Genomic DNA, 16,240 nt, shown 5'->3' with positions numbered 1-16,240 from the left:
ATATTGATTTTCTTTGATCCTTACTCTTTATACATCCAAGTCAAAATTTTGTCAAAAATCTTGTAAAAAATATTCTATTATTAGTATGTATTAAACTTTTTTTTTCTAACCTCTTTTATTGAAAAAATCAATTGAATTTTCACTATTTCTCTGTAATTAATTTTGTCAAAAATCTTGTTAAAAATATTCTATTATTAGTATGTATTAAACTTTTTTTTCTAACCTCTTTTATTGAAAAAAACAATTGAATTTTCACTATTTCTCTGTAACTTTTCTTGTCAAAAATCTTGTTAAAAATATTCTATTATTAGTATGTATTAAACTTTTTTTTCTAACCTCTTTCAGTAAAAATAGTTTATTTCTCTCTTTATAATCTATTTTATTAAAAATCTTGTCATAAATTAATCTTTTATTCAATTTTTTTTCAGATTAACTGTAACCCAAGACTTATTGATATGGGAGAAATGGAATACAATCCAGCTGTGCCAGGGATTTTTAACAGGAGGAGAAATCGGTGGGATCAACAACCAGAAGTCATTCCTCAGCAGGCAGTAGAGGAAAATATTCCAGTTGTTGCTGAGAATAATGGAGATCAAGCTCTATGGATTCGCATAAGAACACATCCACGAATCATAACATCAGTACGTATACCACCGGTCGAACAAGATATTCAACTGGAAGTGCAACCACCGGTCGAACAAGAAATTCAACCGGTAGTGCAGGCGCCGGTCGAACGAGAAATTCAAGCAGATGTGCAACCACCAATCGAACAAGATATTCAACTAGTGCCCGCACCTCTTGTTCGCCCAGTGCCTGCACCTCGTGTACGCCCAGTTCCAACACCACGTGTACGCCCAGTTCCAGCACCACCTGTTCGCCCAGTTCCTGCACCACGTGTTCGCCCAGTTCCTGCACCACGTGTTTACCCAGTTCCTGCACTACGTGTTCACCCAGTTCCTGCACCACGACGTGCCACAGAAATAGCCGCTCGTCATCTCAGACTAACAACTCGCCAACGATTATACAGGGCTATGAGAGACTTGGCTACAGCGTCCTCGAAGAACAGACGCTAGTTTCTCTTTTTTATTGCATGCCAATGTTAATTTTACTTTATTTTTTGTTTTTTTTTTTCATTTATATATATATTTTTCTATTCTTTTCTAATGTTCAATTTCAAACTTAAATTCTTTCAGTTTAATCTTTGATACTTTTATTTTAAATTTTTAATCATTCATGTCATGATCTCAGATTTTAATAGGTTTTTCAATTGTTTTTTCTCATTTAAATAAACCTTTTTTTTGTTTTCATTATTTTTTAATCATTTAATAATCTCATATTTTAATAGTTTTTTCAATTGTGTTTTTTCTATAAAAAATTGTTTTTGTTTTTATTTTTCTTTTGATCATTAAATAATCTTAGATTTTAATAGTTTTTTACGTTTTCATTTTTTCTCAAACTTTCATTGAGCTCAAGTTCTTTTTTTGTTTATTTATAAGGTCAAATCTCAAATTTTAGTAGGTTTTTTCAATAGTTTTTTCCTTAAAAAAAAAAATGTTTAGTTATGTTTTGTAAACTGTTTTATGATTTTTCCTATTTATATATTTTATGTTTCATTTTTTTTTGTAAGCATGTAAATGAAAACTGATATTAAAATATAAGTATTTTTTTAATTTAAATGTGTTTTTATTGGGTTTTTAACACATTTGTTAATTTAAACTCTTATTTAAATAAGGATAAGGTTAAAAAAGATGTTAATTTATGTAATATGAATTTATTTTTAATAATTTACTATTTGCAATACAATTTTTAATTAATTTAATTATTATTATTAAATTGATTTATTAAGTAAGTATATTTCATCTTTTATTTATCACTATTTTATTTTCATCTTTAATTATTTTTATAATTATGATAAAACTTTAAATTCAAAATTCGCGCGGTATTTGCAACGCTGTAATTTTACTCAGTCGCCACACGCTGTGGTGGGGTTAGTGCACATGGTGGGAAAGCGGTCCATAAGTGTTTGAGCTCCATGGTGTAGAGCTCATTTCCAACCGTCGCACTGTCTCGAGCGGTCTACGATGGAGCATTGGTGCAACTGCTACAACTGCACGATGAGGAGGGTGTCCATGCACAACGTAAGTATTAATGTTCAGGATATTAATTAAAAGGTGCTTATTAATTTCTTTAGTTGCAGAATCCCAACCTGGAGTTGCCACTCCCGGAGACGCCTCCAGGTACTCCACCGCGATACCCGTGGCACCGTCCAGAGTCGCCACCACCGTTTGTGGAGCTGGAGTCTCCGAGAACCCCACCAAGAGATCCTTGGTATCGTCCGGTGACACCAACTCCAGAGGGTCAAGCGCAACCACAGGCACCGACTCCAGAGGGCCAGGCGCGACCGGTTGCCGTCGTGAGGCCTTGGCAGCGCCCGCTGTGGGGTACGTCCTCCAAGGTCGCCAACCCCAGAGGCTAGGGTGGAGACACCAAGGTCCAGGGTGGAAGCTCCAGAGGCCAGGGTGGAGACTTCAAGGGCGCCGACTCCACCACCCGGCCCAGAGAGAAGGCAGCAACGAAGGCAGCGACGAAGGCGTCATCGCCGCCAAGCTGCCATTATTTTAAATATTAATATTAATTTTTAATTTTTAATAAAAGTACATTTTTTGATATATCCGTATACATTTTTTTACGCATGCGCGAATGGGTTAGGGTAAATGTAGGAGTGAGGGTAAAAGTCAGAGTGGGGATAAACGTTATACTGCACATGCGCGAAATTTCGGGCATATATTTTGGATCGCGAGCGTCATTCTCTCTTCTGTTCGCAGGTGTTCCAGCAGCAGCAGTCTCCCTTGCCATTTACTAACTGTCTTTTTTGATATTTATTGTATTTATTGTATTATTTGATATTTTTTTGATTTTTATTGTATTTTTTTGATATTTATTGTATTTATCTTTTATATTTCTTAGGTTAAGTGTGTTCTTTTCTAGGTTAAGTATTTTAATTTTAAGTTTGATAGCTTGTAAGTTTAATTTTAAGTGTAGAGATGAAGCGGAAGGCTAGATCCACCGATGGACCGCGAAAACATCCAAACTATAAGACCATCCTCGATGACTGTGACGTCACGATTCCACTTATCAAGGAAGCTCTGGAACTGGTGCCAATCCTCAGAGACGTCGACTAAAGACGATCATTTATTGAACGATGGATTGCAGAATGCTCGAGACATGAAAATCTGTTGTCGAGCATTTTGAAATCGATGTATTTTACACATCAAAAGCAGAGATGTGTGAGCATTCTGCAATCCATAATCAGATTTCGCGCTTTGTTTGAGTCACATGTTGTAGATGGCTCTGGAATCGGTGATCCAGACATTAATAAACGCGTTCGATGGGAAGAATGTGAGAGTGCTTTTGCGTGCAGATTGTACACTAATGCGATCCTGAATCTTGTACATATTGATATTAGCGCGTTTTTACACGATGCGTCCACACTTTTCCAGGATCACATTAGGGGTGCTCTAAACAAACATGGCGCTATCTTGGTGTATGGTGTTCTCATCACACATTTTAAAAGGGTTGAGAATGGTGAGGAGGTCGTTAAGCCTATACCTTTTGGTTCTAAGGCTAAAAGTATTTTCCCCACCACTCTCTTAGATGATTGGTTCAATGAGAACATCAAACAACCAATCTTGCGCAGCGTTGAAGAGTTTTACACAAAGGGTTCAAATTGGAACCTTCATTCGATTATAAGGTTAGAAGTCAATGTAAACAAGTACAATCCGATGCGCGCGAGCTCATACATTGACCTACCTCCACAGATTAAAAGAAAGCGAGCATGTATCAATGTGCAAAACAATCATGATAATGAGTGTTTCAAGTGAGCACTGCTCTCAGTCCTGCATCCTGAAGTATCAGACCCTAAACGTGTAGAAAATTTAAAAAATTTTAAAGATGAGTTAAATTTCGAAGGGATTGAATTCCCAATAGCGTTAAAAAATGTCCCGAAATTTGAAAAATTGAACGATGTTTCGATTAATGTCTTTGGTTTATCAAAATATTACGGGGACTTCTCAGTACATTCTCTTCACCTCACTGTGGAGAAAAGAGATAAACATGTAAATCTCCTATACGTTGCGGATATGTATGCGGATGAGAGTGTTGAAGAAAATGTAATATGCGATGGCGGTGATTTTTTGAATTTCCATTAAGTATGGATAAAAAATTTACCTGCGCTAGTATTCAAACAATTGTCAAATCATAAAGGTAAAAAGCATATCTGTGATAGATGTCTACACTATTTCTATTCTGTAGAAAAACTTAATGCACACATTGAAGATTGTAAGAAAGTGAATGAGTGTAAAATAACGCTACCGAAGCCGAAAGACAGTATTATCAAGTTCAAAAACTATAAAAATAGAGAGAAAGTACCGTATGTGATTTACGCCGACTGTGAAAGTTTACTTCTTCCAGCTGATGAAGATGTAAACAATTTGAGTAAGACTGAAGTATTTCAACGCCATAAGCTATTAAGCATAGGCTATTATTTGAATTGTAGCTACGACGAATCTCAATCTGTTTATGTACCATGTCCGAAGCATGAAGCTGATCCAGCTAAATGGTTTGCTGGGGAGTTAAAGCAGATTGCTGAAAAAATTGATGAAGTATTTAAAAATCCGATACCAATGACTGCATTAACTCCTCAAGAAATCAGCGGTTTTAAGCGAGCGACAATATGCCATATTTGTCATCAGAAAATAGCAGAAAGCGATAAAAAAGTCCGAGATCATTGTCATCTTACTGGCAAGTATAGGAGTGCTGCGCATGAGTCGTGCAATTTAAATTTTCAAGATTGTCAAACGATCCCTGTAGTGTTCCACAATTTAAATGGCTATGACGCCAATTTTATAATTCACGCGATTTCTACGAGCTTTGAAAGTAAAATTGATCTCCTCCCCATTAACAAAGAGAAGTATATCGCCTTCACAAAACATTTCAAGGGGAGTAAGGTCAAGTTTCGATTCATTGACTCTTTCAGATTCATGGCATCATCCCTAGAAAAACTCGCATCCTACTTGGACGAGTATAAAATTGTAAATGCCGTTTTTGCCAGTACGGTGACTGATCCAGATAAAATGAAGTTATTAACTCGAAAGGGTGTTTTCCCCTATGAGTACTTTGACTCAAAAAGTAAGCTAGATGAGACAGAATTGCCTCCGAAAGAGAAATTTTACAGTACTCTTTATGATGCCGGTATTTCTGATGAAGATTATGAGCATGCGCAGAAAGTTTGGTCCGAATTTGATTGTCAAAATTTCTACGACTATGTCCACTTGTACATGAAAACAGATTATTGTTACTTGCCGATGTCTTTGAAAACTTCCGCGAACAATGTGTTATTGCGTACAAGTTAGATCCTGCACACTATTATACGACTCCAGGTTTAACTTGGGATGCTATGCTCAAGTACACGAGTATAGGATTACAACTTATAACCGATATTGATATGATTATGTTTGTTGAGTTGGGTATCAGAGGTGGCATTAGTCAATGTTGCAACCGCTATGCAAATGCGAATAATCCATATATGGAGAATTTCGACAAAAACGAAGATACAAGCTATCTCATGTACTTCGATGCCAACAATTTGTATGGCTGGGCAATGGCTCAATCGCTCCCTTATGGCGGTTTCAAATGGGTTGAAAATGTTGAAGACTCTTTTAATTTTCATGTACCTGACGATTCCCCTGTTGGGTACATCCTAGAAGTTGATTTGGAGTATCCGAAAGACATTCATGATACTCATAAAGACATGCCATTCTGCGCTGAAAATAAGAAACCTCCATTGTCAAAACAGGAGAAATTGTTAACCACTCTCATGCCTAAAGAAAAATATGTTATTCATTATCGAACGCTAAAACAAGTTGTGGCAAACGATATTAAAATTGTGAAAATCCACCGTGTCTTACAGTTTAAGCAATCAACCTGGCTTAAACCGTACATCGACTATAACACAATGATGCGAACCAATGCTAAAAATGAGTTCGAAAAGAATTTGTTTAAGCTTATGAACAATGCAGTGTACGTCAAGACGATGGAAAATGTCCGCAAACATGTTGACATTAAACTCGTCACAAAATGGTTTGGCCGCTATGGAGCTGAAGCTCTAATCTCCCGCCCAAATTTCAAAAGTCGAGCGATTTTCGACGAAAATCTGGTTGCTATTGAATTGCGCAAAGTCGAGGTACTGCTCAACAAACCCATCTATGTAGGGTTAAGTGTGCTTGATATATCTAAGACGCTAATTTACGATTTCCATTATGGTCACATGTTGAAAAAATACGGCGATGCTTGTAAACTGCTGTATACCGATACAGACAGTCTTATCTGCGAAATCAAGTGTGAAGATATTTACAAAGACATAAAAAAAGATATTGACAAGTTTGATACATCTGATAATCCCGCGAATAACGTCTATGATATTCCGCAAGTCAACAAAAAAGTCCTCGGCCTCATGAAAGATGAGTGCAACGGCAGAATTGTAACTGAATTTGTTGGCTTGCGGAGTAAGATGTACAGTGTACGGGTCGAAGATAAAGATTTTATTAAAAAAGCTAAAGGTGTTAAAGCCGGCGTTGTTAAAAAGACAATTCAATTTGATGATTATGTAAAATGTCTGCGAGATTTTGACATTCAAACTCGAACACAATATAATATTCGATCGCAGCTTCAAAATCTTGAAACTGTGAAGCAGGTAAAAGTAGCTTTAAGTCCACAAGACGACAAGCGGTATTTGTTACCGGGGAGTACTGATACTCTACCGTGGGGTCACTATGCGATCCCAAATCTCGACGATTTGTAAATAGTTGATAAATTCGAGAAAAAAATGTCGGGAAATGTAAAGGCTGTGATAAAAGAAATAAATAGAACAATTGTATTTTAATTTCATGCGTTTTTTATTTAAAAATTCCTTACATATATACATTATAACATTAATTTAAAATTGATTTAACATTGATTTAACATTGATTCAACATTGATTCAACATTGATTCAACATTGATTCAACATTGATTTAACATTGATTCAACATTGATTCAACATTGATTCAACATTGATTCAACATTGATTCAACATTGATTTAACATTGATTTAACATTGATTCAACATTGATTCAACATTGATTCAACATTGATTCAACATTGATTTAACATTGATTCAACATTGATTCAACATTGATTCAACATTGATTCAACATTGATTCAACATTGATTCAACATTGATTTAACATTGATTTAACATTGATTCAACATTGATTCAACATTGATTCAACATTGATTTAACATTGATTCAACATTGATTCAACATTGATTTAACATTGATTCAACATTGATTCAACATTGATTCAACATTGATTCAACATTGATTTAACATTGATTCAACATTGATTCAACATTGATTTAACATTGATTCAACATTGATTCAACATTGATTTAACATTGATTTAACATTGATTCAACATTGATTCAACATTGATTCAACATTGATTCCACATTGATTTAACATTGATTTAACATTGATTTAACATTAACTATAAATTATACATTTGCTTTGTCTTCCCAAGTGTTGTGAGAGTTATCGAAACCAAGCCACTTGACAAGAACTTTGTTTCCACGTGTCCTGAGAATTTTCTCAACAAGATAAATGTCTGAATATTTCACTTTTAGAAGCTCCTCTTCATAGAATCCTCCACTGATGGGTTGATCTTGGTAATCCTTGAGTTTGTAAGTCACAGGTTGAGTTGATTCCACTTTATCAATTGTAAATATTTCAGTAGTCCAATTAGGAGTATAACCTTTTTCGAAAATATTTTTATATTTGCTAACTCGCACTTTGTCACCAATTTTAAATTTAGATCGTCTTAACGGAATTTTTCTGAGCTTCGAGATTCGATCTTTTGAAATATCAACATGTTGTGCAGTAACATCTTTAGGCTTCATTCCAATTGTTCTATGTTTTGTGTCATTATAAGTAGAAATGAGGTTAGGTAATATATCATACCACTTGTAATTTCCTCGTAAACTGAATTGCATCCACATTTTTCTTTTAAGTGTTCTATTAAATCTTTCAACAATAGATGCTTTCAAGTTACTGTATGTTGAATAAAAATTAATTTTGTACTATTTCATTAAAGCTTCAAATTGAGAATTGTAGAATTCTTTACCTTTATCGTAATGAAGGTTCTTTGGAATAGTCCTTTTTCAAATATGAATTTCATTGCGTTAGTCACATCTTTTCCATTTTTACTTTTTACTGGAACAGCCCAAGCATACTTGGATAAAATATATATGACTGTAAGTAAATAATTGTAACCTTTATTTATTTTTGAATAAGGTAGCATTTCCACTAAATCTGCTTGCCAGGTGTCATCAATATCACGCATTTCTACGCGACGGCGATGGAAATTTTTTCTAGCCTGTGTATGAAGTTTAGTAACTACTGTTAACTTTTTATCAGCCATCATTCTTTAATAAATTTAGCTGCATTAAATATAAATTTTGCTGTGATTCAATTTGTTTTAGTTTTTCGTTAACTCTGTCTTCAATAATTTCTTGCCACGCCGTTACACGAGTAATGAGCATACGCTCGTTTGGCCCCTTGTATCGAACCATATTTTTCTTTATAAGTGCAGGCATAACCTCGTTTGACAGCTACTTGCAGCTATTCAAAATGGCCGACTCCCTCATTGTGCGCGCGGACGATGAGCAAAATGTTTTGGCCACCGCTTAACGGTGAGCAAAATACTTTGCTCATCGTCCGCGCGTACAGTGAGAGATTCGACTATTTTGGATAGCTGAAAGTGGTTGCCAAACGAGGTTTTTGCATGCACGTATAAAGAAAACTAGTTTTTATTTCGTTTTTTACAATGTTTTGTGCAAGTCTTAAATTTACTGCATCATGCAGTTCTTCAGCGTCCTTAACGTTACAAAGTCTTTTATTATCTACATCAAAGTGTCCACTTGAATTAACTTTAAATCCAACTCCAGTAGGTCCACGTCTTGCTATTACTGTTCCTCCTTGACTGAGAGGATGTCCGAACAGATCAATGCTCATTATTGAAATGAATGACATTTACTAAAGCACACCTTAATATATGATTTTAGCCTCACGTAATTCCTCAATAATTGACATAATTTCATTATTATGACTAGTATTACCAGCTCCTTGAGATGCCATAAGTAATCGAAGACGATCAACCAATTCATTTGGATCATCCCAATAAATATAATCTGGTTTAAAACTTTTATTCGCAATCATAAATTTAGGTAGTGAACTACCACTTATAGATGACTCTTTTGTAGAAGGAAATAATTTTGATATAATATTCATGTATTTAAAACTTTTATCTCTATGAATAGAGTTAGAGGAACTATAGGTTTTTTTATGTGCATTGGAGGTGGTAAGAATTTGTTTATAACTATTCATATCATGTTCACTAATGTATGATTTTTCAGGTTTGTTTTTAAATAAAAGTTCTAATAACCCAGAGGTAATTTTAAAACGTTTATCTTCAATATCTACAATGTGATTTTTAAAGATTATGGTTTTATTACCAATCATAAGGAAACCATCATTAGCTTTGCGTACTCCATATATCATATCCAAACATTGTATTCTATTATGTTTTATCAAAAATATATATTTACTAACTAATTTATCAATGTCAGATCCGGGTTTTAGTGTTTCACCATCATCAGTACTCATATAATTTATATCATCATCACTATCATTTTTATCAGATGCAGCTTTATTTTCAATCTCTTCTTTCTTTTCAATATTAACATTTTCATGTTTATAATCTGTCAAGTTAATAATTTTTTGTAAAGGTTGAACTACTGGTTTAAAGGTTTCATTCAAAACATTTTCGACAGCTTCCTTCCCTAATTTTAACATTCGATGCTTCCGTCTAATTGCCTCACTAGCTTTAGCAATTTGACGTACTCTTTCTCTTTATGAAACATGTTGATATTTCAAGTTTTAAAACAACACTAATACTATTTTAAAAATTATCGTGTATTTATAGTGCTAGAAAACTGTCGAATCCTTTTCTATATCTTCTATCATTTAAATTAGAATCTTTATCAATTACTACAAAGCCATATTTGTCTGAATTCCAACATGTTGAACATAACTCTCGAAATTGATTAAATGTCATGTCAGTATTAACATGATCATCATACACATGTCTTAAATTTTTCTCATCTTGACGAAAAAGAACTAATAAATTGACATTATCACGTACTAAATGTTTAGGAATTCTAGCATATGTTTGACAGAGGTAAAAACAATTAACGTCAACATGTCTACCCATACAAAAGAATGCCCTTACATTGTCTTGCTTTTCACAAGCAATATCGTCAAATATAAATATTGAATTTTGTTTTGCATCTTTAGGAGCAATTACTTCTTCATGATCACTAAATGGTAAATATTCAACTCCATCAACGTTACTCACAACTTGTTCTAAGAACTTATATTTTGGTTGTTGTAATGATTTTGAGTATAAGTAAATGTTGTCAAATCCGAGACCATTAGGATCTAGAATTAGAGACAGTAATACATTTGTTTTTCCACAATTTGATGGGCCACAGAAAATTGCACGAATACTACCTGATAATAAACTACCATGACGCTTAACTTTCTTCTCTTGTTGTTCAACAATTGAGTCCAGATTTACGACTGGCAACTTATTAGGTTGTTCCTTGAATCGCATCCTGATGTAGATTGTTGTAAAAGGTATAAATACAGCGCTTATATAACCTTGCAGTCATTCTATTTTAAACTTTCATAGAGTAAGGTATGATTATTCATCATCGCTCTCGAGGGAAAGGTTTAGTCAATAGTCTTATAAATTAGTTACCATTTGAATTACATCTGCCTGGTTATCAATATTGTGGACCAGGCACAAAGTTACTAAAACGTCTACACAAAGGTGATCCGGGTATTAATCTTCTGGACGCCGCTTGTAAGGAGCACGATATCTCATATTCGAAAAATCGAGAAAACGTAGAAGCAAGAAACGTTGCTGATAGAGTTTTAGCTAAGAAGGCGTAGGAACGTGTTACAGCAAACGATTCCAGTATAGGTGAAAAAGCTGCTGCTTTAGCTATATCTGGTACTATGAAAGTTAAATCAAAATTGGGTATGGGAGTTAGGAGAAAGAGAAAGTCAAAATTAGGCTTGGGTGGAAGGAAGAAAAAAAAGATATCTTCTAAAAAACTAACTGCCCTCAGAAAAATTGTAGATGCAGCTAGAAAATCCATAATTCCTGGTAATGATGCTCAATCAACAATTAAAAGTGCTAATGAAACTGCTCGGAAAGCTGTTAGAAATGCAGGTGGTAAAAAGAGAATTTTAGTACCGCGCATCTTGCCTGTACCTTCGAAAATTGGTGGTTTACTACCATTAATTCCAATTTTTGCTGGATTAAGCGCCCTTGGAGCACTTACTGGAGGTGTAGCAGGTGTATCAAAAGCTTTAAATAGTGCAAGTGCAGCAAAAGATAAATTAAAAGAATCTCATCGCCATAATAAAGCAATGGAAGATATTGCACTTGGTAAAGGTCTACATTTGAAACCCTATCGACAAGGATTAGGTCTTCATTTAAAACCCTTTTCAAAAGGATCAGGACTTCATTTAAAACCTTATCAAAGAGGACAAGGAATAAAAAATTGTTCAAAAAAAATTTTTTTTTGATACTTCCTAAACGAGCACTAACTGACTTTGAGTTGCTCAAGTATGTTAAAGACTTGAAAATTTCTAACTTTAGAGGGGTTTTTATGCGAAATGAATTGCCCACAACAGGGCCTCGAAAAAATGAATCAGCTATTATTAATTTAGATGATAAAGATGGTTCTGGAACCCATTGGGTTGCATATATAAAAGTTAATAATAAAGCTGAATACTTTGACAGATTTGGTAATCTTCAACCACCATTTGACCTTGTTAGTTATTTAGGTTATAATACTCTAATACAATACAATCATAAAAATTATCAAGATTATGATACTTTTCATTGTGGTCATTTATGTCTTAAGTTTTTATGTGGATAACTTGAAATCACACAAAAATATATTCTATATAAATGATGGTATTTATATAACCTAATCAGTTTATAAAAAGTCATCATCATGGATGAATCGTTAACTTTAACTATCTCTGGCAATTCATCTATTCTGGAGGCTGAATATTTTCCACCAATAGAACTATTACCTAATAGAAATTATGTACTTGGCTTAGTTGAATTGTTAACTTTCAATTCAATTCCTAATATTGATGAGGGTAAAAATAAATTTTATATTGATAATCAAGTAATTACTATACCCCCTGGTAGTTATGAAATTGAAGATATTGAAAAATATATTCAAAATTCTATTGCAGATGGAGTTAAAAGTATAACTATAAAACCAAATAATAATACCTTACGTAGTGAAATAAAAAGTACTCACAAAGTAAGTTTTAAACCTAAAGATTCTATTGGTGAATTGTTGGGATTTACACCACGAGCGCTAATAGCTAATAAAACTTATACGTCTGACTTACCAGTAGCCATTCTCAAAATAAATGCTATTAGAATTGAATGTAATATTACTACTGGTGCATACATTAACAATAAAAAGGTACACACAATTCATGAATTTTTTCCAGTTGTTCCTGCAGGATATAAGATAGTGGAGGTACCATCACACGTCATTTACCTTCAGTTGCCGTGAAGACTATACATAATATTCAACTACGAATCATCGATCAAAACGGAGATTTAATAAATTTTCGAGGTGAAACTATAACCATTCGATTACACGTTAAATCAGTGTAATGGGTATTATATTTCATAGAAAAACTGGTGGAAACTATATAAACGAGTCACAATGTCAGAAATCATCCAGTCTTCATTCAGTTCGCAAGAGGCTAACACCTCAGAATTTACGTTTCCTGAAGCAGCTCAGTCTACGAGTTTATCAAGAAAATCAAAGAAAGAAAAACTAATAATTCACATATTTTTCTTTTTCTGTTGTTGTAATAAAAATGGAAGAGACTTTAAATATTCTAAGTCCAGTAAAATATGATAATTCATTAGCACATTATGAAATTCATGCTCATCAACCGTATGTTTCATCAGCATTTAATAATAGTGATGAGATTCGAATTGCAGTTCAACATCAAGATTTATACATTCTTCCCTCTAAAAGTACATTACATGTACATGGAAGATTAGTTAAAACTAATAATAATGCTGTAACAAATACAAAACTAATTAGCAATAGTATTTGTTACATGTTTAATGAGATTCGTTATGAATTAAATGGCGTTGAAATTGATCATTGTAAAAATGTTGGTCTAACGACAACTATGAAATCTTACATTTCTCAAACACCTAATCAGATGATTTATGCTGAGAATGCAGGTTATCTTGACTTTGATGATGCTAGTAGAGTAACTAATACTGATGGATATTTTGATGTAAATATACCACTAAATATAATTCTTGGATTTGCTGAGGACTATCGAAAGATTGTTGTAAATGCAAAACATGAACTTATTTTAACAAGATCTCGTACAGACCTTAATGCTATAGTTAACATTGATGGATTACAGCGAGAAGAATTCAAAATTGTAATTAATAAAATTGAATGGATGATTCCATATTTATTTGTTAGTGATCGACAAAAAATTGAATTACTAAAATACACTGATAAAGATTCACCTATAACGATGAGTTTCAGAGCATGGGACTTGTATGAATATCCTATGATTCCTGCTACACTAAACCATATATGGACTGGAAAAACCTCAACTCAAGTTGAAAAACCTCGATATGTTATTCTTGGTTTTCAAACAAACCGAAAAGAAAATCATACAAGGTATGCCAACATTTTTGATAATTGTAATTCAACCAATGTAAAACTTTACTTAAATTCACAATACTATCCATATGGTAGTTTAAATTTAAATTTTAATCAAGGTCAATTTTCTATTCTTTATGATATGTATTGTAATTTTCAATCATCATACTATGGAAAAGAACCTGAGCCTTTGCTAAACAGAAATAACTTTAAAGATTATGCACCACTAGCTGTCATAGATTGTTCAAAACAAAACGAATTTTTAAAACAGTCATCTGTAGATGTACGCCTGGAATTTGAAGCTAGTGATAATTTTCCCAATAATACAGCTGCATACTGTTTAATAATTCATGATCGTATTATCCAATATACACCAATCAGCGGCGTTGTGAAAAAAGTATCATGATTGGTGGTTGTAATAGCCAATTAGAAGAGAGGAAAAGGTGTTAGTGGTGGGGAGGAGTGACTATAAAAGGAGCAGTTCTATGCAGCTTGGGTCATTCCTATGTTACAGATATCATGTCGTACGTGGTAGATATCCAATGTTTCAAAAGACCCTACAACGAGTTTGTCATCAAGGAGCTGGCTATTCTACCTCTTCAAGAAGATCCCGGCTGAAAAAACTTGTACAAGAAAATGTACAAGTTCTTGTACATGTTCATTAATGAACTTGTACATATTCTTGTACATGTTCATGTAATGTTCTTGAACAAGTTCAGCATCCGGAATTGAGACATGTTCTTGTACCAGTACTTGTGCAAGATCCTGGACAAGAAAATATACTTGTACAAGAAAATGTACATGTTCTTGTACATGTTCATTTATGTCTTTTAAATTAAAAATTAAAAACTTTATAGACTGCGCAGTAGTTTTCTTAAGCCTTTACAGCTGCGCAATAATTTTTAGCATGCATAAGTGAAGAGTCTTAATAATTATAACTTATTAAAATTTCAAATTTTTTTCAAAAACATTTTTAAACAAATGTTCTTGTACAAGAACATAAACGTGTTCTTGTTAAAGTACTTGTACATGAAATCTGCACAAAAAATTTGTACAAGAACATGTACATTTTCTTGTACAAGTATATTTTCGTATCCATGATCTTGTACAAGTTCTGGTACAAGAACATGTCTCAATTCCGGATGCTGAACTTGTTCAAGAACATTACTTGAACATGTACAAGAAAATGTACAAGTTCATTAATGAACATGTACAAGAACTTGTACATTTTCTTGTACAAGTTTTTTCAGCCGGGATGCTCATCCATTGGTCTACCTCTTCGAGCCGCCATACGCCTGGAGTCGATTACCAGCAAGATACAAATGTGAGAATCGATAGCTGACAAATAATTATCATGGTATCGATTGGGCTGCCGGCGACATACCATATGAAGAATTACAACCTATAGTAAAAGAAGTATTAATTGGTACACCTACTGTTTACGTAAAAGGTTTGGAAAAACAAAGATGGCTGGAAAAATATACTTTAAATGTATTTAATTTAGATGATTTCAAATGTCTATCATTAAAAAGTTTAGATGTAGATAATTCATCTACATGTACAAACCACACACGTAGTTTTAGCAATTGCGCTGTTAAAAATGTATGTAACCTACGAAATTGGTTGATACAACCATCAAATGTACTAGAAATAATATAGAAAATAATTATGAAGTTGACAACGATTGTACATTAAAAGACTTTTATAATGATTGTGAAAATTTTATATGCAATGAATAAATGTATAAAAATGTATTTAAAATGTTTTATATTAATTTACCCTACCTTCCTATTACCTTTATTATATATTTAAGCTATTTTTAACGAGTTTAAGCATGTATAAACTTGTCTTATGACGTCACAAAGTGGGTGTGGCTAACTTCGGAGTGGTGGGGGTATCACGCATGCGTAGAAAAAGTAAAAAAGAACTGCGCATGCGTACAAGAAAGAGTGGGGGTAAATAGCAAGAGTAGGGGTAAAAGTCTATTGCTCATGCGCGAGCAAAATTTTAGAGTATAAATATAGGGTCCATAAGCATTTTTGCTCATTCTTCTTTTGTTCACAGTAGCAATGGATCTCACTAAAATCAATGCCATTGGTCGCATGGACGCTTTTCTACCTACGAAGCCGCTTTCCGAGCTGACTCCTGGACATAAGTATCCTATAACGAAGATCCAGGTTGTCAACACCAAGTATGGTGTCAAGGTCGTCGTTGAGGTAGATAAAAAGTTCAATACATTCCTACCTTCAAGATTTGTACCAATGTTCACTGATGACTCGATGTGCTTGGACCAAATGCAAGAAGCTATTAATTCTGGACAATTGCGGCTTAAGTATATTG

General features: G+C 33.7%; 2 protein-coding genes across 2 annotated transcripts; one reads left to right on the top strand and one right to left on the bottom strand.

Annotated features, from left to right (window-relative positions):
• The first annotated feature begins 2,038 nt into the window (after positions 1-2,038).
• LOC127285422 (uncharacterized) lies at positions 2,039-2,562 on the top strand. The gene is made up of 2 exons (XM_051311424.1): positions 2,039-2,138; positions 2,192-2,562. The coding sequence occupies exons 1-2, from the start codon at positions 2,082-2,084 to the stop codon at positions 2,474-2,476; spliced, it is 342 nt and encodes a 113-aa protein (XP_051167381.1). The 5' UTR covers positions 2,039-2,081; the 3' UTR covers positions 2,477-2,562.
• Positions 2,563-7,594: 5,032 nt separating this feature from the next.
• LOC127285369 (uncharacterized) lies at positions 7,595-8,095 on the bottom strand. Its single transcript, XM_051311351.1, has one exon. The coding sequence runs from the start codon at positions 8,093-8,095 to the stop codon at positions 7,595-7,597; it is 501 nt and encodes a 166-aa protein (XP_051167308.1).
• Between the last annotated feature and the right edge of the window lie 8,145 nt (positions 8,096-16,240).

The sequence above is a fragment of the Leptopilina boulardi genome, unplaced genomic scaffold, assembly GCF_019393585.1.
Source record: "Leptopilina boulardi isolate dan_hultmark-lab unplaced genomic scaffold, ZJU_Lbou_2.1 LbouV2_332, whole genome shotgun sequence".
Classification (NCBI taxonomy): Eukaryota; Metazoa; Arthropoda; class Insecta; order Hymenoptera; family Figitidae; genus Leptopilina; species Leptopilina boulardi.
The sequence above is the reverse complement of the archived record's forward strand: the minus strand, read 5'-3'. Positions and strand labels throughout refer to the sequence as shown.